The sequence below is a fragment of the Capra hircus genome, chromosome 14 (assembly GCF_001704415.2).
Source record: "Capra hircus breed San Clemente chromosome 14, ASM170441v1, whole genome shotgun sequence".
Classification (NCBI taxonomy): Eukaryota; Metazoa; Chordata; class Mammalia; order Artiodactyla; family Bovidae; genus Capra; species Capra hircus.
In genome coordinates, this window is record NC_030821.1 from 79,180,368 (window position 1) to 79,206,705 (window position 26,338).

The 26,338-nt window shown below is 43.5% G+C and overlaps 1 protein-coding gene across 19 annotated transcripts in view; it reads right to left on the bottom strand.

The window, feature by feature from the left end:
• The window catches only part of PTK2 (protein tyrosine kinase 2), a 189,657-nt gene that overhangs the window by 87,260 nt on the left and 76,059 nt on the right, over positions 1–26,338 (bottom strand). For all 19 annotated transcript variants that reach the window (XM_018058634.1, XM_018058626.1, XM_018058616.1 and 16 more), the window contains 3 exons: positions 15,661–15,748; positions 5,157–5,236; positions 4,115–4,177 (listed from right to left, as the gene is read on the bottom strand). In XM_018058634.1, coding sequence (XP_017914123.1) covers positions 4,115–4,177; positions 5,157–5,236; positions 15,661–15,748 — 231 coding nt within the window. The remainder of the gene's footprint in view (positions 1–4,114; positions 4,178–5,156; positions 5,237–15,660; positions 15,749–26,338) is intronic.

A 26,338-nucleotide genomic window follows, 5' to 3' on the forward strand; every position in this document is an offset into this window, starting at 1 on the left:
AAACAATGCACCATTGGAATCAACCTCAGCTAATTTTAAATCAATTTACTGAGGAAATACCAACGGAATATCTAATAAGCAGGAGATACTGCTAAGTGCCAGAAACATCAGGAGCTCCCTACGTCAACACAGCTTACTCTAACAGAGAAGAAACAGTTACACAAACAACTACAGCAAGACACCTTTCTTTAAAAAGCAAACCACTTCATGAGGAAACGAGCAGAACTGAAAAGTGACATGGTTTACTTAAAATACTTTCACAGTACAATTCTGTACTGTGGAGAAGAATCATCAGTACGTAAGTCTTCTTTCTACAATGTCACGTTAGGAACCATAATTCTAACACTGTATTATTAGCTTATTTTGGTTTCATCTGTCATCGTTAGCAATGGCATTTTTAAGCTGGATAACAAAACATTTTTCTTAACACATCCCTTCTGACTCCTGTCTGTGATTTATAAGAGACATAAGTAAAAGAACCATCTGTGTGCACTCCAGAATGCGCCCATGCACTGTGAGACCCCAGGAGGCCAAGTTTTCGGGTTGGGGGCTAGGGTTCCCCTCTGCCTACAGAAAATGCACCATGGTTCTTTCAGAGTGGGAAAAACATAGGAAAAAAAAACACTGATTAACTCTTTAGTTGATTTAAAACTAAAGTACAAAAAGTTCTAGATAGTGTTTTTCCCACTCTCCAAAGTTGGGCTGATTTTTTTTTTTTTTGCATAACTGAAAATAGCCATTTTGAAATGTGATAAAGGTGAAGGTTCACTATATTATAGATTACTGATATTGTCCATAAATTTTCTGGCAGAAACTAAGAAGCTATATGGACTATTTCAGATTTTCTCCTTATGGGCAAGGAAAAAGAGAACCCAGAATAAACTAATAAAGAACAAGTAACATTCTGCACACGTGTGTAATTCTTTTCCATACCGAGAAAAAATATTCACACTTTTAAGTGGCTCTAGGCTGCTAGCAAACACAGTAGAAAGGACGGTGTGGACCCACTGGACGCCCTGGCTACCCATCCCCAGGCAGGACTGCCTCAGGGAGCACAGAGCACCACCCCCGGCCACACCGCGACCGCAGCCCTGACAGGCCTTTCAACAGCTGCAGCAGAAGACAGAACAGAGGGAAGACCACAGTTAGACTAGACTTGTGAACAGAGTGACGACGCTGTGAAAGGCCTGCACTCAACACGCAGGCAAGTCTGGAAAACTCAGCTGTGGCCACAGAACTGGAAAAGGTCATTTTCATTCCAAACTGAAAGAAAGGCAATGCCAAACAATGCTCAAACTACCGCACAACTGCACTCATCTCACACTAGTAATGCTCAAAATTCTCCAAACCAGGATTCAGCAATATGTGAACCGTGAACTTCCAGATGTTCAACTTGGATTTAGAAAAGTCAGAGGAACCAGAGATCAAATTGCTGACATCCACTGGATCATCAAAAAAGCAAGAGAGTTCCAGAAAAACATCTGCTTTATTGACTCTGCCAAAGCCTTTGACTCCATGGCTGTGGAAAATTCTTCAAGAGACCACCTGACCTGCCTCCTGAGAAACCTGCATGCAGGTCAAGAAGCAACAGTTAGAACTGGACAGGGAACAACAGACTGGTTCCAAATCGGGAAAGGAGTATGTCAAGCCTGTATATTGTCACCCTGCTTATTTAACTTATATGCAGAGTACATCATTAGAAATGCTGGACTGGATGAAACACAAGCTGGAATCAAGATTGCTGGGAGAAATATCAATAACCTCAGGTATGCAGATGACACCACCCTTATGGCAGAAAGTGAAGGAGAACTAAGGAGTCTCTTGATGAAAGTGAAAGAGGAGAGTGAAAAAGTTGGCTTAAAACTCAACATTCAGAAAACGAAGATCATGACATCTGGTCCCTTCACTTCATGGCAAATAGATGGGGAAACAATGGAAACAGTGACAGACTTTATTTTGGGGGGCTCCAAACTCCCTGCAGATGGTGACTGCAGCATGAAATTAAAAGACGCTTGCTCTTTGGAAGAAAAGTTATCACCAACCTAGACAGCATATTAAAAAGCAGAGACATGACATTACCAACAAAGGGCCTTCTAGTCAAAGCTGTGGTTTTTCCAGTAAGAGTTGGACTATAAAGAAAGCAGAGTGCCGAAGAATTGATGCTTTTGAACTGTGGTGTTGGAGAAGACTTTTGAGAGTCCCTTGGACTGCAAGGAGACCCAACCAGTCCATCCTAAAGGAAATCAGTCCTGAATATTCTTTGGAAGGACTGATGCTGAAGCTGAAACTCCAATACTTTGGCCACCTGATGCAAAGAACTGACTCATTTGAAAAAACCATGATGCTGGGAAAGATTGAAGGGGGGAGGAGAAGGCAATGACAGAGGATGAGACGGTTGGATGGCGTCACTGACTCGATGGACAAAAGCTTGAGCAAGCTCCAGGAGTTGGTGATGGACAGGGAGGCCTGGCGTGCTGCGGTCCGTGGGGTCACACAGAGCTGGACATGACCGAGCAACTGAACTATGAATAGAGTACAGATGCCCTCCAAGAGCAAGGCAAAATAAAGGAGATGACAAGATGGCAAAAGCAGAGTTTCACCTCCAAAGACGCATTAAAAGAGAAATTCTAAACAGTGTGCTTTAAGAAACAGGGCCCTGCTATCAGAAAACAGGCTGAGCTCCAAGACAGTGTTCAGGCAACACAGTGATAAACAAGCAGGCCTGCAGGGCTCCTCCCAACACACCCACAGAGCTGGAGGCGGAAGAGACCCTACAGGTGGGGATGCGGCGCCAGGGCTGAGCAGGCACCCGGGGATGTCCAGTCATGCCGCTCACATCCTGGCTCCCACGGGAAGCCCCCACCCCCACTGGATCCCCCTCAGCAGCCACCTGGGGGCTTCAGGAAGCAGAGCGAGACAGTCCAGCTCCCCAAAGTCACTATCAGATACAGAACACACAATGGCTGGCATGAAAAGCTTGAAGAAATAAACAGCACAATCCTTATCTGTCCTTATTTAATTTGTTAAGAGGCACAACATATGGGACATGTGTATCCAAAAATACACAACCACAAATATTTAGTACACCATGTTAATATATTAGGTTCAGAAGTCAAGTGATGAATTCAAACTATAACAAGACAGACCGCTCGGGGTGCTAACTCACTTGCCACAACTGATACAAAAAAGGGTCCTGTAATTACAAAAATAACTATCCCATCTACTACCACTAGCTATCATCTCAAACGGTTCTACCTGCTCAAGACTAATTCCCCCAAACATTCACCTCTACTTTTATTTTAAATGAGCATGTCTCCCTGTAAAACCTTGTTTCCAAAATGATGGCAGATTACATTTTCACAGTGTGATACAGCTTGGCTGACCTGCCATGTCAAGTCTTATGGACAACCTTTCACTTCACTGCAGTAACATCCTCCAAACAGCACAAGAATTTCAGTAATAATAAGGCAGGAAAAGGTGCTGGCAAAAAGTTGCACCATTGCTAATGAAAATAAAACTGGAAATAACAAAACCAAAAATTTTTGGTGAATGAATTATCAAGAGACAATTTGTAGAACTCTCCGTCTCCCAAGATATAAGCCCCACTTTGTCTTTTATGCATTTTAAACAGTCTAACAATCTAATGCCCACTAATTTCACTACTGGAAAAATGTTCAGTTATCCTAAATACCCTGATACACGAGCAACAAATAACTCCCACATTTTAACTAAGCAAAAATAAAAAACATCCTTAATAAACGTAGAGAATATAAATAATAATAATTCAGTATAAATTAGAAGTGAAACTCCATCCCAATATGGTTAAATCTACAGAGACAGAAGTTTATTATTTATGTGTTAACAAGCCAAAGACTATTAGCCTTAAGACATTTATCAACAAATTTAAATGTTCGCTAACCCAATTAATGATGAATGTCATCAAGAATTATTTTCTTAATAAAACCTTCTGTTTTCAGATACAAAGATTTTAGACACAGTACTGTTTAGATTCAACAATACATTTTTTTCTAAAGTAAAGATAAACTAATAAAATCTAAGTCTGAAAACGACTCAGCTCTGAACACGCACAGGCAAACCTCAACGCCACACTTACTCCAGCACTTCGTAGTTAGACTTCTTTTCCAGGGCGTTGCCACGCATCTCCCAGTATGACCGCCTGAAGCAGAGAAGAGAGACACACTCACAGATCTGCGTGGAGCGCGTCTGCGATATTAAATGACTAAAAACTACTGCGCAGCTCAGTCACAAACATTCTGACAAACTACCAGTAAACAATAAACTTGATTCTCCACATTAGTCCTCCTTCATCAGGCAGCAGAAATCAGTTAACACACTGAAGGAAAGGGTCCAAATTCGCTTTCCAAGAGAAAACTGTAAAGGAGGAGACCAGTCAGAGATGGCTTTTTCCCCCTCTGGGATATATAATCAAGGTTGAAAACAAATGTTAATGAAGTTGCTGAGAGTTATACTTAACGATCTGTGGGTCTTACAGGAACTGTTATTTCATAACCTTATACAATATAAAAAACAGGGATCTCCTGGGAAAATTATCACTGTTTTGAGTACACATAATCAAGTTTTAGCTAATTTAACCAACTCATCTTAAACTGGCAGCCTGGGGTAAATTTTAATTAAAATCATAGCTGACAAAGGTAGAAATATTCTTTTATTCAAAGTTTAAAATGGTGACACAGAATACATGACAAATGCTACCAGAAATAAATGCATTCTCAGCTCCCCATTCCCCTCAATGGTAGCCATCAGACAGAGGTGATGGTTCACGTTCAAGTTTAGAGCAGTAACGCTGCACGTCTGAGTGCTCAGTGCCCGCCTCAGCTAGTGGCTGGCACGGGGATCTCACAGACACTCCCTGCATCGCAGAAGGTCCTCCTGGGAAGCTCAGCCTTCAACTTGCTTACACACTTGTGCTCGTATCACTGCATTCTAACTACCACAGAGTATCATCTTAAAAGAGTCTAGAATCAGCGATTTAACCTAATTCAGAATATTCTTAAATTTTACCTAAATTTTTATTCAGTATTTTATTGGTAACCTTTACAAGGAAAAGGAAAATACCTAGAAAAAAATAAAGGAAAACATTGCTAAATAAAGACCTCAATGTCTAGTTATCTTACCGTATTTCTAGACAACCCAACTTCAATGCAATGTCCTGGTCCACTTGGTCAGCGATCTCTAACATATAATCGCTCTTCACCTACAACAGAAAGGAATGGGTAAAACCATGTCATTGTAAGAGGACGCTGTAGACTTAGCAAATGTGTGCTGGGTGTCATCCCCATACTTCATATGCACTGTGTCCATAATGACACCCAATGCTGGGTGTCAAATGAGCAGTATCAGAGAACAGTGAGTCAGTCTTCTTTTATGAAGAACTTTTATCATCCATGAGGACTTAAACGTCATCCGAATCACGGACCCTCAAGCGGCTCTCTATACCCTCCCATGTTGTTGAAGGTCCCTTTCCATGCAAACTTGTGTTCAAATTTTCTGAACTCAGAGTGCAGCCCCAGCAGCATTTCTGGACCTCAACACAGGCGCAAGGAAAACTGACATTGTTTCAAAATCCATTTAATCCTGCAACTGACATGCTTCCACCTAACCATCAATTGTAACTCCTGTACCTGCAAAGTGACAACGTGCTTGAAGTGGGACATAAAGAGAAGGCTCTAACAGAACACTGACAGCTGTCTTCCAAGCAATGACTGTGAGGGACTGAGGTCAGTATCTGAGAGTGCTTATCAGTGTGAAAGTATTTTCAAAGATGAGACACGTAAAATCTCACAGACGAGCATCAAGAGACCAACATGTGCAACTGACTTTGATGGCGGAGAGCACGCATTTTGAACCTCAGTTGAGAGAAATGTTCTTCTCCCCTCAAAAGGAACTCGTTCCTCTCGTTAGTAGGCCTATCTTACAAAAAACTGCACTCCATTATTAAATTATTAATTTCCCCAGTACAGAACTCAGTGTAAATCAGTCTTGTCTCATTATACAAGTATTTCAGGATACCCTCCACTTTGCCTCTCGATCCTCAATCCTAAAACATTCACTCTGGCCCTTCCCAGAAAAAAGAGTGCTGATCTCTGCTCTAGGAAAAATGCCAAAGATCCTCTTCTTCAACAACTGCTACCCAGCCTGTCAGTTCACCTGCTCAAAAGATTTCCACTCCCCAGTTAACTACTCCGTCCACCTCGTACTGACAGTTCATCAGTACTGGCTCTGACCTAAACGCCATTTCCGCTGAAACCTCTGCTCTGTGTTCTGCCTTAGCACCCACACCTGGGTAGTCAAGAAATACTGACCGAAGAGAGAGCCCATGAACGAAAGAATGAAGCCATCAAACTGGCATGTGGATACCTCTGTGTGTGAATGCTATTTTCCAGGTAAGAGTTACAAGCACTGATCATTTCTGTTCCTTATACATAGTAGGCATTTAATGATGCCTACTATGATTCAATGGAATGAATCAACAGAAATGAATTACTCAATATCTCACTAAATTAAGTAAAAAGCTGTGATTCTAGAATCACTCTACACTTCAGCTGGCTTCTTCTATACAGCAAAAAATAAGTCTAAATTTTAAAACTAACTTTTTGCATCATATAGAGTTTTACTACTGAACACAAAGAAAATGAAGAGATAAAAACGGTATCTATGTGAGTTAGAGAAACACCAGTTGTTCTGAGCGATGCATTCACTGGGATCTCAGTTTACGGTCTGGCGCAGACCTGGAAGCAACCATGGCAGACCATCAGCTGCACGCTGAAGAAAACACGCGGTTACAAAACTGCCTTAAAATTAACTACTAGGACTTTTAAACGCTATTCAAAGCTGGGAAAGTGTAATCACATGTTTTATTCATTCATCAAAACCATGCTCATATTAGCTGCAAAAAAGAAATAGAGGTAAAATTACGTTAACCATCTTTATGGAAAACCCCTTTACGTACAAACATGATGTGAAACGTCTGAGAGTTGTTTTTCCTACAGCAACGACCTACTCCTCTTGACTGAGAGCTGTGTGCCCAGGGCCTGAGGTCCGTTTGTGTCTGTGTTCTTTGGAAGGTGTGCTGATCCACATGGAATGAGCCGTCTCAGCAGAGCCTCCCCCTCCCCCACGCTCCAGAGGGCGTGTTCTCTGAACCACTGTGCACATCACGACCTGATGCTGTGCTCGTGAAAATTTCTGCAAGATGTAGGGTTTTTAACACTCAGTGCTCATTTCTTTACAAAACATTTCTTGACTAACTTTCACCTCCTACTAACTACCGGCAGAATTCATTGCTTTCTTTTGTGAAATAAGTACAATTTATTGAAGATTTACATGTGTGTGATACATAGTTGCTTTGAGTAAATATACTCATTGCCACGTCAGATAGATTTATGTATGACTCTCATTTAATCTTCACAGCATCACTGTGAGCAGGACAGAACTGTAATCCCCAATTTAGAGCCTTAGAAAGGGCCTAAAAAGACTGACGGTGACAGCAGAGGTACTGTATTATTCAGGGGCTAGGTAGTACGCTGTTTTAGATACATTATTTGTAGCCTGTACAATGACTCTTCCTTAAGACAGGCTTCGGTCCTATTTTATACATGAAGACCAGAAAACTTACTTACTCAAAATTAAAGTACTCAAGGTCACACAGCGAGCACTAAAGTTAAAACTCAAAACCCATCCACTGACCCTCACTACTCAAGCTGCAGTGTGTATCTACACCTTCTTGTGAACTCTGAGAAAGTGCAGACATTCTCCACCAGAAGGAAGATTAATGGCCAGTGAGGACCACAGAACATCGCCCCGGTAGCCCAGAGTCTAACACAACAGCTTCCCACGCACCTCCTACTCCATCTTACCACTCTCTTTCCATCGTGTTCTCTTATACCATGGATTACTACTGTTTACGAACGCCAAATCCAGCACATCTGCAAGTGTTTTCCAAGCAAAGACCTTTGAAAGTTGTTTACTGTATTAAATTGTTTCCATATTGATGTCAATTTCCTACTTAAAAACTAGGATGTATCTGGACTTCCTTCTGTGGGCAAGTATTATATTTACATTCATGAGCTTTTTCATCATATTAAGCACAGGTTTTACTATAAATACCTCTCACAGCACTAATAAAAAATTTTATTCCTAAATTACTCCATAATTTATTCCATGTGCCACATCAACGCTTTGGCTTTTGAGATTTTTTTTGGTCTTATTTTGGTCTCATGAGATTTTTTGGTCTTATTTCAGTCTCTTCTGAATGCTTTGTCAGCTACATAAATTTATCACACAGACCTGAAAGTCCTCAGTAGTGTGTGTAAAGAACATGGGGCTGAGGGCAGACAAACGTGTATATAACCATTATTGCCCGCTGCACATAACCATTTATATGCTACGCCACCTGAGTGATCCCAGGTCGTCGGCCAACTTGGCTCGACAGTCAAGCACTCCTGCCTGTGTTCTGCCAGTTCGCAGAGTGGAAAGTCTGTGTACAAAAGGAACTCAAAGGCAGTTCTCAACCAAAACAAACTCTTTGATCTTTCTCTTCCATACATAAGCTTTAAAAAAGTATAAAGAATTATGCTATCTTTAAGTCAAATGCTTTTTCAACAACTCACTAAGTTATTTCACATAGCATTTATTAATAATAGGTATCTGTTCAAAAGGCAAGCTAAAAATATCAGCAGGGAAGAGTGACTGACCAAATAATCATTTCTGCTTCCTATTTGTAAAGTCTTATATAGAAAAGATAAACAAAAAAATATGGGTTGAATAGTATTGGTTGGCCAAAAAAGTGCTTCAGTTTTAAACTAAAAGACACATTTTCATTCTCACCAAGAACTTCATTGAACAGCATATTCACCCTTTTATTTCACAAACTTCTGCCATTTTCCAAGCAACTTCATAATCCCATCTTCCCAAAACTTTTTATCTTTTTGCGCAAAGAACTGTTCCAGGTGCCTTTTACAGTCTTTCAGGGAATTAAAATTTTTTCCAATAAGGGAATTTTGTAAAGGCTGAAATAAATGGAAATCAATGGAAATGCAATGTCTGGTGAACATGGCAGATGAATGAGAACTTCCCAGCCAAGCTGTAACTGTTTTTGCCTGGTCATTAAGAAACATGCAGTCTTGTGTTACCCTGATGGAAGATTATTCATTTTCTGTTGACTAACTCTGGTTGCTTTTTGTCCAATGCTGCTTTCAGTTGGTCTAACTAGGAGTAGTACTTGTTGGAATTAATTATTTGGTTTTCTAGAAGAAGCTCATAATAGAAGACTCCCTTCTAATTCCACCACATATATAACATCACCTTCTTTAGATGAAGACTGGACTTTAGTGTGGTTGATGATGTTTCATTGTGCGTGCCCCACGATCTTGTCCATTCCACATTATTGTACAGTGTCTACTTTTCATCACCCATCACAATTTGTTTTAAAAATGGAACACTTTTCATTACATGGAGGGAACTGCACGTGGAAATACAGTCAAGGAGGTTACTTTTGCTTAATTTATGTGGAACCTGAACACCAAGTGATGAACATAACTGAGCTGGTACAAGTGACTTTAAATGCTTTATTTGGATATTTTGAGTATGCTAGCTAACTCCCATGTGGTATAACATTGATTGCTCTCAAATAATGTCTCGATTTAATCACTATCAACTTCAACTGATCTACTTGACCGTGGAACATTGTCCAGCGAGAAATCTCTAGCAAGAAACTTCACAAGCCACTTGTGACACGTTCAATCAGCCACAGCACCTTCTCCAGACACTGAACAAATTTTTTTCTGCATTTCAGTTGCATTTTTACCTTTCTTGAAATAATAACGCATAGCATGCTGAAAGTGTTGCTTTCCTCCTTCCATATTCAATATTAAGATGGGTACACAAAAATTCACCAACTTGGCTATCTTTTTTTAAATGCATGCTGATATGATAGCTGTCACATACAATATAACAAAAGTGTTTTCGAATGAAGTTAAAGTGTTACTAGAGCCATCTTACGGAAAAAAACAAATGAACCTTTTGGCCACCCCAATATAAGCATGACAGAGTTTACCTAACGACAACAATAAAACTTTCTGAATCACCAAAAACATACAGGAGTAGAAAAACAGGAAAAAAACATACGTTATTAAATCTACTTAAAGACACACATCTTTCACTTTCATGCACTGGAGAAGGAAATGGCTACCCACTCCAGTATTCTTGGACTGGAGAATCCCAGAGACAAGGAGCCTGATGGGCTGCCGTCTATGGGGTCGCACAGAGTTGGACACGACTGAAGCGACTTAGCAGCAGCAAAGACATACAGAAAATACATCTTCTAATGAGTCAGGCTTAGACTTCAATTTAATTTTAACTTCTTTCTGGAACAGGACAGCTGACAATTCCCACATTGAAAATTTCACATTTTAAACTAAAATTTCCCACTTGGAGCTGCCATTTCAAAACGTTTTAACTGACAGAAAGCTTTACACCCAAGAAAGTACAGTTAACGAAATATTTCTGATAGTTATCTGAATAAAAATGTGTAAAAACTAAAAATTGGAGTAAAAATAACAGAAAGGTCGATCAACAAAAAATAAGTGCGTCTTGGCCCCTCACACCTTTCTGCAGTTTAGGTTCTAAGCCATAAAGTTACCATAAAGCTTCCCACTGCAACTCTTCTTGCCAAATAAGCCACGAGTTCTGTTACATTCAATGTTTTCTAAGAGCCACCAGATGGATACACTCATTTCAAACCTTGACATACCTGTAGGAAGAAACAGTGACAACAGACGCAGGCATCCCAGAAGCTCAAAGTGTCAGTGGTGCCAAACGGGTCCCACATGACTGCAGCATTGTTGATGCAAACCTAGTTAATGTAACAACTTCTTGACCAAACGGGGACATGGCCCTCCAAACTAATGGCCACCACGATTTGCAAAAGGTTGCCAGTCAAATACACTTTTAACAAGTCAGAGAGATAAAGAAGAATAAAATGTTATATGGCAAAGGAAAAATTCAAACTCAAGGCAAAACATACTTTTCGTGCTTTATAATAAGTCATTAGCTTTGGCATCAAAAAAATTATTTGTTTAGAAATAAACAATAAAAAATCTCTGGTGGGGTTAGGAGTCCACACTAAGATCCCATATGCCACGCCGGGCAGCCAAGAAAACTTATTTTTTCAGACTCCTGCTCTACAGTGAATAGGGTTATAGCAAGATTCTAGTTTATTTTTAGAGTGTGCTGATTAATATCTTTCAGAATGTTCTAAAATGGGTCAAAACACATAGTGGCTCATTTGTGACATATCTCACTTGTAGTCACATTTAGGACATCTTTAAATGTAACCATGTGCATCCACAGACCGATCTCCCATCAGGAAAGCGGCACTCTACGCCCACTGACATGTCGTGTTCCTCACGACTCCACCCAAAATAAGGAGCGTGATGAGCAGGGGCTTGGGCGAGGCTTCAAAACAGGAATAATAAAATTATAGTAGTTTATTAGAAGCTTTCTTTCTCTTTCATGGGATGGAACTGATACAGAGGGATTCATAACAAAATTCTTTTCTTTCTATTCTGTTAAAAGAGCCAAAATAATAAAAAAATAATAATAATAAATAATAAAATAAACCAGACCACCTGACCTGCCTCTTGAGAAACCGTATGCAGGTCAGGAAGCAACAGTTAGAACTGGACATGGAACAACAGACTGGTTCCAAATCAGGAAAGGAGTACGTCAAGCCTGTATATTGTCACCCTACTTATTTAACTTATATGCAGGGTACATCATGAGAAATGCTGGGCTGGATAAAGCACAAGCTGGAATCCAGATTGCTGGGAGAAATATCAATAACCTCAGACATGCAGATGACACCACCCTTATGGCAGAAAGCGAAGAAGAACTAAAGAGCCTCTTGATGAAAGTGAAAGAGGAGAGTGAAAAAGTTGGCTTAAAGCTCAACATTCAGAAAACGAAGATCATGGCATCTGGTCCCATCACTTCATGGGAAATAGATAGGGAAACAATGGAAACAGTGACAGACTTTATTTTTGGGGGCTCCAAAATCACTGCAGATGGTGACTGCAGCCATGAAATTAAGAGACGCTTGCTCCTTGGAAGAAAACTTATGACCAACCTAGACAGAATATTAAAAAGCAGAGATATTAGTTTGCCAACAAAGGGCCATCTAGTCAAGGCTATGGTTTTTCCAGTAGTCATGTATGGATGTGAGAGTTCGACTATAAAGGAAGAAGAGTGCTGAAGAATTGATGCTTTCGAACTGTGGTGTTGGAGAAGACTCTTGACAGTGCCTTGGACTGCAAGGAGATCCAATCAGTCCATCCTAAAGGAGATCAGTTCTGAATATTCACTGGAAGGACTGATGTTGAAGCTGAAACTCCAATACTCTAGCCACCTGATGCGAAGAACTGACTCATTTGAAAAGACTCTGATCCTGGGAAAGACTGAAGGTGGGAGCAGAAGGGGATGACAGAGGATGAGATGGTTGGATGGCATCATCAACTCAACAGACATGAGTTTGAATAAACTCTGGGATGGACAGGGAGGCCTGGTGTGCTGCAGTCCATGGGGTCAGAAAGAGTCAGGCATGACTGAGCGAATGAACTGAACTGAAATAAACTGAATTCCTGGAAAACACAAGAACAAAAAACACTCAGAAGTGGTCACTATTTCCCAGTGTAGACCCTAAAGATTCCCACACGTGAAGTTCAATAAAATACCAGGTTCATAAAACACATGCACGAAAACATGCCACTGTGATAAGAGCCAGCACGGGTCACACAATGGTCCCGAGTTCCTGTTTGTCACTGACATGTGCCAACAGCACCCCTGCACATATGCACACAGGTGCATCTTATTTCTTTAGAATGACTCCCCCAAAGTGGAATCATTAGTTCCAATCTTATGAAACTGCCAGTATGCAACTTAACTTACAAAACTGTCAATGTCAACGGTGTCACATACAAATCTCAACCTATTTAAAGCTCTTGGTATTCTTGCCAATTCATTAGTTCCAACAAATCATAGCGTTTTTCTTTTTTCTTCCCTCTTGGTAATTCTGGCATATCTACCTGGCCCCACGTAGCGTCAGTTAAGCCTGATACATGGGCCAAGGTGAGCAGTAACACCGGCCATCAACACAGGAAAGGGACGTTACTATGACTACACTTCTATTTTCCTTTAAATCACAGGTACTTGGTAGGACATTATAAAAGCATACAGGAAACAAAAGACATTCTCAGGATCTTCCCGACCCAGGGACTGAACCCAGGTCTCCTGGACTGCAGGCAGATTCTTTACCACCTGAGCCACCTGGGACTAATTATTAGGATGAAAGTGAAAGTCGCTCAGTCGTGTCCAACTCTTTGTGATCCCATGGACCATACAGTCCATGGAATTCTCCAGGGCAGAATGCTAGAGTGGGTAGCTATTCCCTTCTCCAGGGGATCTTCCCAACCCAGGAATCGAAACCAGGTCTCCCGCATTGCAGGCGGATTCTTTACCAACTGAGCTATCCTGTGGCTTAGTTGGTAAAGAATCCGCCTGCAATGCGGGAGACCCCGGTTCAATACCTGGGTCGGGAAGATCAGCTGGAGAAGACATAGACTACTCACTCCAGTATTCTTGGGCTTCCCTGTGGCTCAGCTGGTTAAGAATCCGCCCACGATGCAGAAGACCTGGGTTCAATCCCTGGGTTGGGAAGATTCCCTGGAGAAGGGAAAGGCTACCCATACTCCAGTATTCTGGCCTGGAGAATTCCACGGGCTGCACGGTCCATGGGGTCGCAAAGAGTTGGACACGACTGAGCGACTTCACTTCACTTCAGGCTGAAGAGAAACTCTAGGAATGGATGAAAGCAGAGAGGGGTGGCGGGGCGGGAAGGTGTGCACGCAGGGCACACGGCAGGACGAGGTGTGTCCCATCCCACAGCAAGCTGCGCACATTCAGACCCGGACTTGCACGTGATGTGCTGAGTCCTCAAAGCTGGGTCCTGTCTACAGGCTGGAATTCCAGGGTGGCAGACAGTAGCGTCTCATTTCATCAACATAAAGACTCTCTTCAGGAGGTGTTATATACCCCCTGTGAAGAAACTCATGGAGGCACCTGGCACCATGGAGCTGTGACATGTATGACCAGCACAGCACACCTCCAAGATGCCTCACACCCCTTAGGCTTTACAGGGACCACTCACCTGAGTCACAGAGACTGCACTGAGACACGTCCCATCAGTAAGGGAAAATCTGGAATAGGCCGGCGCGGGTGCTAGCTTTTAATCATATACACAGAAGCAAGGGCTTCTGAAAGGAAAAACTAGGACAACCTAGTAACAGTGTGAAAGGAACAAAAACGTTGCTGACTTTCAGGTTAGCCTAGAAATTATAAAAAGGAATAACTGAGAGCTATTTAGGCCCGTCTCAGGCATCCTGGAATCAATGTCACTAAAGCAGTCACAGATGTCTTCAGTGGGTGGATTTCTTTTTCAAAGAAATTACACCCGTGACTCAAATCATCTACAAGAGAGAAGAACAGAAGCATGTGGCCTATCTAAGCCCGTCAGCCCCTTCCTTCCTCACCTTCCTGCTCCAGTCTGTTCAGTCTCTGAGTCCGTCAAACCCACCCACTAAATCTGCTCACTGCCACACCGTTCTACCTCCCAGCTTTCTAACTTCTTGCCTAGACACCTAAAGAGCCCCCAACTTGCTCGCAGCCTTTTTAAGATCCAATCCACCCCGACTACTGCCACCTCATTAGGGTGGGCTTATTTAAAAAAGAAAAAAAAAAATTCCAATCAAGACATTCCTTACTTAAATTCTTTAAATACTCTCAACAATCTGCAGGAGAGAACCTAAAACCTGCTCCTTACACAGTGTGGTCCCGGCTCTCTCACCCATTTCCTTTCAAACCACTTTAGCACAGATTTCAATGTACCGTGTTTTATAAAGTTCATCTCTTCCTCAGCTACAAAGTTCCTTAGACGACATCTGGCAAGGGAGCCACCTGAACTCGACACCTCCCCTGTGTCAGCACCCCTCCAAGGTACGTCACATCACTTGTGCTTGCAAACAGCATAGGACCGAACAGAAAGGAACTGTTTACAGGAAGCTCACTAGATGGAGAATTCAGAATTTATGCCACATGTATTTACTGTCTAACTAAAACCTTACAGAGAATTTAGAATTTATGCCACATGTATGTATTATCTACCCTATGGGTAGTAAGAAAGCTACTTTTAGTTTAAAAAGTCACTTCTGGTTTTACACAAACTTCTACTGAAATTATATGGGAACAGTTGGCTCTGGATAAACCTCTGACAAGTTTGTTGATATTCAGGCATGATAATTATACTTGAATTAAAGATAGAGCAAAGGTTGTATCACTTAGGACTTACTGTTTCTACTGAAAGTATACAAAATTTGCCCAAGTATACAAAAATTCACAAAGTAACAAAAACTCCTAATTTCTTATGAGGTATAAGAATCTCACTGCCATACAGTGACAAATTCATATTCTCCCAAATGTTAGACTTAATCTAGTTCTAAAATAAAACCATGAAATAAACAGGATTGAAAGAAACAAAGGAAAAAAATGCATTAAAGCACTCTTCTATACCTGTTGATAGAAGAAATTCAAAGTTGGCTTGTCTTCAGTAAACTGGTTTAGAAATCCTTTTGGCAAATAACGAATTCTCAATTCATATCTAAAAAATAATTAACAAAGGAAAACAATTAGAAATAAGTCATTTCTTCTTCACAGTCCAAACAATATTGAGTATGGCACTGCCAATTACTGAAATATTATTCTAAAAATAAGTTTAAATATAATCTGTAAATGTTTCCTTTTGCTGCAAAAAATAAAAAAATAAAACGTGCATGTGAGTGTGCTATAGCCCGAGGTTCTCGCAGGAGACAGAAGCTGACGAGATACCCAGAGTTTCGCCCAGAAGTCCCTCCAGCCCCCCCGCCCGAGGGCAGCATCACGTTCTGCATTGGGAAGGCGAGCTCTGCCTGCCTGGAGTCACACAGGATGTGTCTGGCTCCTTTCAGGAGACTCCTCTGTCTCTTTGGCCCTGCACTGTGCAACACACCCCAGTGACTCATCCACGTTACCCTGAAGGCTGTTGAGTGGTTTCCACCTCGGGGCTGTGAGGAAAAATGCTATGAACACTTTTTATAGTCCTCTATGAAGCAATTTTTCTCAGGAAGCCAAACCTCAAGAATGACCAAAACACATTTCACCAGAGCGTTCTCTCTGTACCTCATTCTGTATGTATCTGTGTGTCCACCCGTATACACTCTCGCAAGCACGTACGCATCTCTGCTGGGGGTACACCAAGAACACACCACTGGATCATAACACGCATACACACTGTCCAGAGCAGACATGACTGAAAACAAGCTACAGGGCTGTAGCAGCACATACTCCACTTCCACGCGCGGGAGCCGCACGGGCGCTCTGGTTCCACGTTCCTCACCTCTACTTGAACGTCCAGCCTTTTCGTGTTAGTCACCCTAACGTTCACTGCAAGAGCGCACACTTGCTTTGATCAGTACTTCCTTGATGAATAACAAGAATGGGCATGTCTCTGGCAGCCGGCCATTTTGGTTATCCTCTTTAGTGAAGTGTCTGTTAGACCTTTTGTCCTTTGTTTCTACTGAGCTGTCTGTCCCACCCCACCCCACTGATTGGTAGGTATTCTTTACAAATTTTGGATGCGAGGCCTTTGTTAGATTTAATGAAGATATATCTTCTCCCACTCTATGGCTTGCCTTTCACTATTTTAACGATAATTTTAAAACCTATTTTTTTAATCTTCTAATTTTAATGGCATCTTTTGTTTTTATGCAGTCCTATTTATCTTTTTCTTTTCAGTAAATTCTTTTAGTGTTTATAAAATATTTTCTTACACAAAAGTTAAGAGTTTCTTTTCTAAAAATTTCATAAATTGATCTTTTAAAATTGTATTAAGCTCATGAGGAAAAAAACGCAAAGGAGTCGATACAATTCTTTTGGTTCAGTTAAGGGTGGTTCAATGCAAGGTACACATACATTGCTGAGATTTTCAAGGGTCTATCTTATTAAAATATACAACTGTCAAACAATAAAGTTCCACTGTACTTTGAATCTCAGGAGTTCAATAACTTTCTGTAGACATTCTCACTGGACAACTGTTGATAGAAGCAGAATCATTTCATTTTGAGTTTAGGACTTAGCACGCACCTTACAGGCACCATTTCTCTTAATCAACACAATAATCAGAGAACAAGAGCATAGTTATTCATATTGAGCAGAGCAGGAGAATGACGCTCAGCAAGAATAAGCAGCAGGCAGCCAGTTTCCAGGCTGGAAGCTCCAGGATCAACAGGCTGCAGGAGGCTTTGGCATTAACATTGCCCCATTTTAATGATTAAAGGAAAAAAAAAACTGGCAGTCTGATTTGGCCTGCTAAACATCTGGCAGCCTGGCTACACGTCCAGGCTCTTAACATCATCCCGACAATGATGATGATGATATCAAATAATGTTCAGGGACTACTTGGGATGTCACAGAAGTCGTGACAAGCGTTTCAACCAGATGACCTCTTTTCATCAGCAACAACCCCCAGGAGGAGCAGAAAGAAAGCTCTGCATCAAGACCACCTGTGCCTGGGTTCTGGCTCCACCCCTTGTTCTCTGTCTGCCATCACTTCTCTGCACCTCAATTTCCTCACCCAACTCTCTGCGACCCCATGGACTATGCACAGCCCATAGAATTCTCCAGGCCACTGGAGTGGGCAGCCGTTCCCTTCTCTGGCGGATCTGCCCGACCCAGGGATTGAACCAGGGTCTCCTGCATTGCAGGTGGATGGATTCTTTACCAACTGAGCCGTCAGAGAAGCCCTCATCAGGACGCTGGGAGAAGTGAAAGGGCTGTCACTGCACACATCACAGCCGTCTCGACGGCTGATCCACCGTATTAGCCATTACTCAACAAATATTTCGGCACCAGTCATCCACAGACGCAGTTCCAGAGTGGAAGACACTGGTGAATAAAACAGGCAGGAAGTACCAGCCTTCGGAAAATTTCTATTTTTGTGGTGGCAGCCAGACAGCAGATACGTTGAGTATCTCTGAGGTGGTAATGTGATAAAGACAAAAGCAAGGTACGGGGAGTAACAGATGACGAAGCAACATTCTGTAAAGGAAGCCAGGGAGGCAGGCCGACTCCGGACATCTGAACAGAGACCTAAAGGAAGACAGGAAGGAAGCAGGGCAGTATCGGCAGGAAGAAAACAAGCACATGCCCTGCGGCCAGAGGCTGTCTGGAGGAACGCAGCCGCAGCCCCTGTGAGTAAAAGGGCTTCAGGGAGGTGGGGAACAGAAGCGGGCAGGCCACACAGGACCCTGCTCGTCACAATCCGGGGCTCGTCCTGGTGGGAAAGGGGGCCGCGGTAACAGTACAGTCCTAGCGCCCAGCCAGGCGGGCTGTGACGAGCAGACAACAGGGCCACAAGGAGGCCGGGAAGGGACTGGTAATAGTGACCAGGTGCCCAGTTCACCCCATCTTCCTAGATGGGGGAGACCAGACTTTGAGGACATCCGCTAATAGCCACGGTCCCACAGCTGTTAACAGGCAGCCCTGGGATTCCACTTCAGCAGAAACACGCCTGAAGGCCCAGAGGCAGCATGAACCTAAGAGAAGACACCTATGCTTAGAACAGAGAGGAGTGTACGTGGGTTGGGTCTTGCTTGTGGGGTTGGGCAAGGTCTCTAGATTGTGATGGGGTTTCCTGTTCCCTGCTTCAATCCACTACAATATAGCATTTCCTCCCTCACAGCCCTACTGGAACTCCGCTCAAGTCTCTGAGTTCAATTCCAGTCCAGTCACCTCACCCCAGTCCTTAAACCCCACGCCTGGCACCCACAGGGTCCTGGCCCAGCCATGCCAGCCTCCCCTCTCTCTTCTCCTCCAGGAAACTGTCCATTTTCCTCACAGTGAAACTTCTGCTACTATTCTAAGAGCCTGGCTGTGTCTTGATTAAACATTTCCACGTCTCTGCTCTAGGCCACTCCATGATTTCTGAACAGCAGCTAACTACAACACGCCCCAGATAAGATCCTTTCGCTTCTGCTTCTAAGTAATTGGTATTGTACAGTCACTTAAGTCGTGTCTGATTCTTTGCGACCTCATGAACTGCAGCATGCCAGGCTTAGCTTCCCTGTCTTTCACTATCTCCCGTAGTTTGCTCAAATTCAAGTTCATTGAATCGGTGATGCCACCCAACCATCTCATCCTCTGTCGCCTAAGTTAATATATTACCATTGACGCTGCCAACACCTAACTTCCTCAGTCTTATCTCCAACTATAAGCACCAAGATACCCACAAGTTCACCAAGATACCTGTTAGTTCATTAATGAGCTAATGATGGGGAGGAGTAGGAAATGTTTTTGAAAGTTGAGTTGGATGAATATTCAGATGACCCTGATACTGAGAAGGCTCAGCTAGTCAGACTGTGTGTAGTGAAATAAACAAAAGTACAATTTCAGGAAACTACACAGATGACCCTTGGAAACAGTGGGATGTGGGCAGCTCTTCTTACACAGACTTCCCATTTTAAAAGCCTAGAAGGGAGGATAGAAATTCACCACTTGGCAGAAATTACACTAATAAATACTGCAAAAAAGAATCATCAATGATGTTGAGTGGGCGAAAATACAATGAAAGAGAAACTGCAGAGTCTCTGTATTTCCTCAGAAGATATTACTTAATTACAAAGAGGGCGGAAAACAACCTTCTAGCAGAGAAACCTGGCCACCACCTTAAATCAAATGATCCAAGTTAAAGTTAAGTCGCTCACTTGTGTACGACTTTTTGTGACCCCATGGACTGTAGCCTACCTGGCTGCTTCCCCCATGGGATTCTACAGGCAAGAGTACTGGAGTGGGTTGCCATTTCTTTCTCCAGGGGATCTTCTCGACCCAGGGATCGAACCCATGTCTCCCGCATTCCAGGCAGACGCTTTAACCTCTGAGCCACCAGGGAAGCCCAGTAAAATGAATCTTATCATCATCAAGGACTCACTGATAAAATGCTAAGTGAAAACAACAGCTTGACTGTGGTGCTCTTCCCCAAATGCTTAAACTCAATATAATCATGGGGAAAAATAAAACACCAAACAAACCCAAACTGAAGAACACAGCACAACCACCAGCCAGTGCACTTCAAAAGGGCCAAGGTCACGACAGAGAGAGACAGCCTGAGGACCTGCCGCAGATCAGAGGAGAGGCAAGGCGACAGGACACAGAGGTACACGATGCTCTGGTGGGGATCCCAGGCTGGAAGACGGACACCCTGAACCCTGATGACATCTGTGCATCAGTTAGGACTGCCGCAGCAATGCTAAGGCCCTAGTTTCAACAACTGAACTGTACTTAACTAAGGTTTTAACATTTAGGGGAGGAGGGCTGAAGGGTACACAGGAGTTCTGTGTACTGTTTCTGCAACTTTTTGATAACACGTTAAGAATAAAAATAAATTCTCACAAACTTAAGACTGACTGTCCTGTAGCTGTGTTAACAAAATACCCACCAGAGCCAGTTTTAAACCAGCCTGGTCAACGAACATCAGCTCTTTGTAGCCACAGACCAGCCAGAAATCTGTTCATTTTTGTGCTGTGTCTGGTGCAGATGTATCCAGTAAACATTTAATTAATCAGCAAATTTGGAAGTCTATCCTGTTTTTCTAAAAGGTGTCACTTCCAAACTTGTCAGAATGTTCCTCTATTTATTGTCTTACTGATTTAAATATTCTAAAGAATTCTTGTTGAATTCAGTGTCATAATGAAAAACTAGCCTTTCAAATTAAGGTATATGCATAGATAATATCATTTCAAGATAAAATAGGAAACTATCAAAATACAATCTAAAACTTCCTCAGCTATCATTAGTCATTTTCTTTTGTCATCTATGAAAAAAGATACCTTTCCTCTAAATAAAGGACTTTTTTTTTTCCCTCCTGCAAAAGGTCTGAAAAAAGAATCATGTCTCTGCAGATGGAGGAGCTGTTCATCAGCCGTGAACAGGAGAATGTGAACCACATCTGATAACAAAGAAAAGGACTTTCTTTTTCACTCGCTCTGCAGAAGCCCCACAGTTCTCTCTCAAAGGCCAACAGAGCCTCCTCTCAGGCCTGGCTCTCAAAGCCCTGAATCCCACATCAAAAGGACCAGGCTGTTTATCTGATTAACCTGCTCAGAAGTCAGACCACTTGGTGTAAGTGCTTTCAGAACACCAAAATTTAGCTAGCTAGAATTATCTAGGCACAAAACTTTAAAGTTTAAATCTGCTTGGGGTAAAGCTCTCAAAACTGCATGGCACTTACGGCTACAGGACAAACTAGGAAGGGCACTGTATTCGAACTTCTCTGGCTGACCCCAGAGCCTAGCAAACACCACCTACTCAACCGGGATCTCCCAGGACCCCGGGCACAGGTGAGCAGACTGGGAAGGAAGCAGGGTGCCTGCAGCGCAGGGGCTGTGGGCTCTGCCACAGACCTGAGGCTCCACAAAGGCTCCTGAGGGCCCTCACGAGGCTGGAGGCTGGGTGCGGTTCCCGTAGAAGCCCTGGACTGACCATCTCCTCCTGACCCTGTATCTACAGATCCCATATTGTCTCACCCACCTCATGTGTTCCCAACAATATTCTTTTATGTTTGTTTTGCTTTTTACTTGTATATGATGCTGTATGTCATCCTCTGGGACTTACTTTTTGTTTTTTAACTGAGGTAAAATTCACATAAAAAGCAACCATTTCAGGGAATTCCCTGGCGGCCCAGTGGTTAGGACTTGGGCCTTTCACTGCCAGGGTCCAGGTTCAATCCCTGGTCAGGGAACTAAGCTCTCACAAGCCACATGGCATCCCTAACTCCCCCCACAGCAGCCATTTTAAAGTGTGCAATTCAACAGTATTTAGTTGCATCCACAGCATTGCCCCAGGACTGCCTTTTGTCACACACTGTCACCTGGCTAAGTTTTATCCAGAGTTCCAAGTCTCGATGCTTTCCTCATTCTGACTCGCACAACATTCCACTGTGAATATTCTGTCACTGGCTATTCCATGAACGTCCTTGGGTCTCCAGCCTAGTATAGAAACCCAAGTTTCTCAAGGACAGAACCTGAAGTGGAACAGCAGGACCAAGGCCATGTCATGCAGAGGCTAAGCTGCAGGCAAGATCTTGAATTGTAAAGAGCACAGCCACGCGCAGCCCTGAGCATGCAGCTATGGTGACTGATGCTATTCTGCACCCACTTTCAGGCAACGGTTACTGGGCCCACTCAGCCATCGAGTGCTTCAGCGGGCCCCTGCCCAGGTGACCAACCAACAGTGAGCGACCTCAAGGGGTCCCGCTCAGCCAATGGTCAGTGCTTCAGCGGGCCCCTGCCCAGGTGACCAACCATCAGTGAGCAACCTCAAGGGGTCCCGCTCAGCCATCAGTCAGTGATTCAGTGGGCCCCTGCCCAGGCGACCAACGGTCAGTGAGCAACCGTTAGTGGTCCCGCTCAGCCACTGGTCAGCACCAGATGGTGACCTAGGGGGCCCAGGGGGCAGGCCACAGGCTGTGTCCTGCAGGGTTCCAGAGCCCTCGTCAAGGACACCCACTGGCCAGGCCCAGGTCTTGAGGTGGCAGCGACCCTCCTCCCATCCCTGCCTCCACGACCTAATGGTAACAGCAGCCTGCATAGCATGCCGTCTGCAGGACCTGCCCCTCCCTGCCTGTTTGGGTGGCCTGAGGAGCCTGAGGGCCCTTTGGGTCCTGGGCACCTGGCTCCCTCAGTGATGACAGCTGGGCAGGGTGTGGGGGCCTGGCACTGAGGGAGCCAGCAGCTGGGCTCACCTCCTCTTAGCCAGAACCGGACCTCAGAGAGGGAAAGCTGTGCCTGGGGACCTAACCCTTTCTTGTCAGAACAGAGAATAACATTCATTTAGTGGAGACTCACAGGAGCATCATTACCTGGCCATGACCTGACCTTGGGAACAAAGACTCTGACCCCTAGCAGTTTGCAACAGCTAGCCCCGCCCCTCCCTCACCTTTCCTAGAGAACAGCTTTGCTGAAAGCTCTCATAGAGCTTGGGGTTTTAAAGGCTCGAGCCAGCCATCTCCTTGCCTCACCCTCAATACGCCTTCCTCTGCTCCAAACTCTTTGACGTTTCAGTTTGTTTGGCTTCACAGCGCGCTGGGCACCCAGACTGGTGTTTCGGTATCATCATCAGATCCTTAACCTTTCCCGCTATTAATACTGCTGGACAACTTATTAATACTTTTTGTCAACCAAACAGTGTAGATGGAATCTACCGGTCCAGATCCATACCTCCCTGAGCACTAAGGAAGCTGACGGTGTCTTCCCGTGATGACAGGTCAAACCTGTCTACCCTTTTATGAAAATACCTTCATGTTTCTTGCCCATCTGTTGGGGAATTTACGATCCTTATGTTTATCAGCAGAACTCCTGACACCATCTTCTGTCAATTACAAGAGTTGCATGTTTCTGCATTTTTCCTTTTGGCCATACCTCATAACTTGTGGGATCTTAGTTCCCCAACCAAGGACTGAACCCAGACCCTCAGCAGTAAAAGCAGCTAAACCACATAACACTGAGGAATTGTCCTTTCTGCACTTTCTAAAAATACATCTTTTGATGTACAGAATGCTTTCATCTCATAAAGGGCAAATTTGCTATTTTCGTCTTTTAAGAATGAACGTTTTTGGGTTACTAAGAAAATCTTCCTGCTCTAGGGCCAAAGACACATTCACTGTATGTTTCATTAAACTTTTTTTAGAAACTTGATCCACCTCAGGTGGACTTCCGTGTATTGCTCAAGGCAGGATCTAATTCTGTTGTTCCTCTTCCTATGAGGACATGTATGAAACCAGCCCTTCCCTTCCCCGATGACATGTCGTGACAACTCTGTAGGGCCACCCTGCCTGAGACAGTTACTACCAAATGTGTGTTGTACGTGCTTACAGAGGCATTTGAAGAAATGAAGACTCAATTAAACAAGCTTAGCTCTCAGATTTACTTAACAATATGAATAGATGCTATAGCAGATAGTGTGAAAAATAAAAATCTACGCTCAAAAACCTCACAGGAGTAGAAACTAACGTCATTATTCCGATGAGTCCTGGCACTTTCGTTTCAGTGTTCACGTCCTGCTCAGAACTAAAGCCAGAGCTGCAGCTGCCCTCACGGACTGAGGGAGGAGATCTCCACGTTCTGTCTCCTGTAGTCACACACTGAACAGAGGCAGGGAGAAGAAAGAGCTGGTGCATGAAGCCAGTTTCCACTCTGCCACCCATTGAAGCTGTGTGACCGTGGGCAGGTTATCAAGCCTCTCACACAATGTCTGACATCCAATACGCAGCAAGCTAATATGAGAAGACTGTTACTAAGTAGTACTATTCGGTTTCTAGTTGGTAATTTCATTATCACTGATTCACTTCCCCTTAAACTGCATTTTACCCGGTGCCTACTTTATCCCAGGCATGACCAGAACCCAGCAGTAGAGCAGTGAACACGATGGAGGCCCTGAGGGAGAAAGACTGTCCCAGGCAGGCAGGGGGCTCTGCAGACAGAAAGGCTGGAGAAGGCCCCGGGGAGGAGGTGACGGTGGAGCACCTGCCCTAACGAGAGGAGGGCCAAGCCATGCCAGCAACAGCAGAGCAGCATATGCAGCAGCGGAGCATCGAGTTCAGAGGCACTAGGGACAAGCCGCTTGGGGTGTTTAAGAGCCAGTGTGGCCAAGGCTGAGCAAGTGGAAAGCTGGAAAAGATAAAGGCAAAGAAAGAAATGAGACAAGAGCTGTTCTGTTCAACAAGAAGGCAGGCAACAGAGAAGAGACCATCAAATGAGACCCCAACCTGAGCACCTATGAAAACTGAAACTTCAAAGAGACCACAGCTGCTCCAGTGAAGGTAGGGGAGCAGGAGGTGGAGAAAAGACCAAGAGGTAACCACAAACCTGGAGTGAGCTCCGGGTGAGTCGGGGCCGGGGGAGGGGTGGGGGGTAGCTCCTGGAAATTTCTGAGCGGGAATGGTTTACACATTTCTTTGGATGTTCACATTTTAAAAGGTTTGTTCACAAATTCTGAGCTCAACCTTGTAACATATCTCAGTATAGCTGCTTCTCGCTCCTCCAAGTACTACTCTCCTGGTCTATCATCTTCTATGACTTTTTCCTGGGTTATTGTAGTGACCTGTCCGTTGGTTTCCTGAGGTTATCCAAGGAAAGTGTGAATTTAACGCTAAAGGCAGGTCTAGGGAGGCTAGGGAGAGGTTAGTGGAGTAGCCCCAAATATCAACGTCAGCAGAAGACAGTGATGGTCAATGAAGCAGGAGGAAAACCTTCACCAGAAGAGTCTGGTATTCAGGAGGTTGAGTGAAGAAAGCATGCTTGGCATCCACAGGGGCTTGGTCCCAGAACCCCACAGATACCGAGATCACGAAATGCTCGTGTAAAACGGTACAGTCTGTGCACAAAAGCTGCACGACATTGCACAAACTCTCATACACTTGAGAGCATCAGGATTATTTACAATGCAATGTACAATGTAAACGCTATGTAACCAGTTACTGGCACAGCAAGTTCAAGTTTTGCTTTTTGGAACTCTCTGGAATCCACCCTCACAACCAGAATTTTGGATCTGTAGTTGGTTGAAGCCTGGTTCCCTGGCTGCGGAACCAGGGAACCCACAGACACTGAGGGGCGGCTGTACTTAGACAGGACTACGTGACTGGCTGTAGCCAGGAGGTTCTGCAGAGGGCCGACTGGATGGTGAAAGGGCAGAGCCCATTAAAGCCAGGCTGTCAGGAGGCTGGGCCTTTTCCTTTGAACCATAAATTACTTAGAAACATGTTTTTAAGCTGCTTAATATACAGTTATGTGCAGGATCCTGTATTTCTACATTAGAGAAAACAGTTAAATACATAACTTAAAAACTACTGTTTACTAACTATTGTTTGTGTTCTTCCCTTTATTAGAAAGGTAAGTCCTATTCCTTTAAGACTAGTTCTGCTTTATATATTTTGAGGAATTTATAAGTTTAAGAGCTACATCTATTTCTATACTTATTAACTTATTGGTGAAATGAGCATTTTACTGTTACGTGGTTGCCCTCTACATCCATAATAAAGCTTCTTTGCCTGAAAATTTATTTCACAGGGTGTTAACAGCACAATACTGATCTTTTTTCCTGGTTATTATCTGCCTGGTATATTTATACTCAAGTTTTATGTGAGTTTTTCAAATTGAAAGTC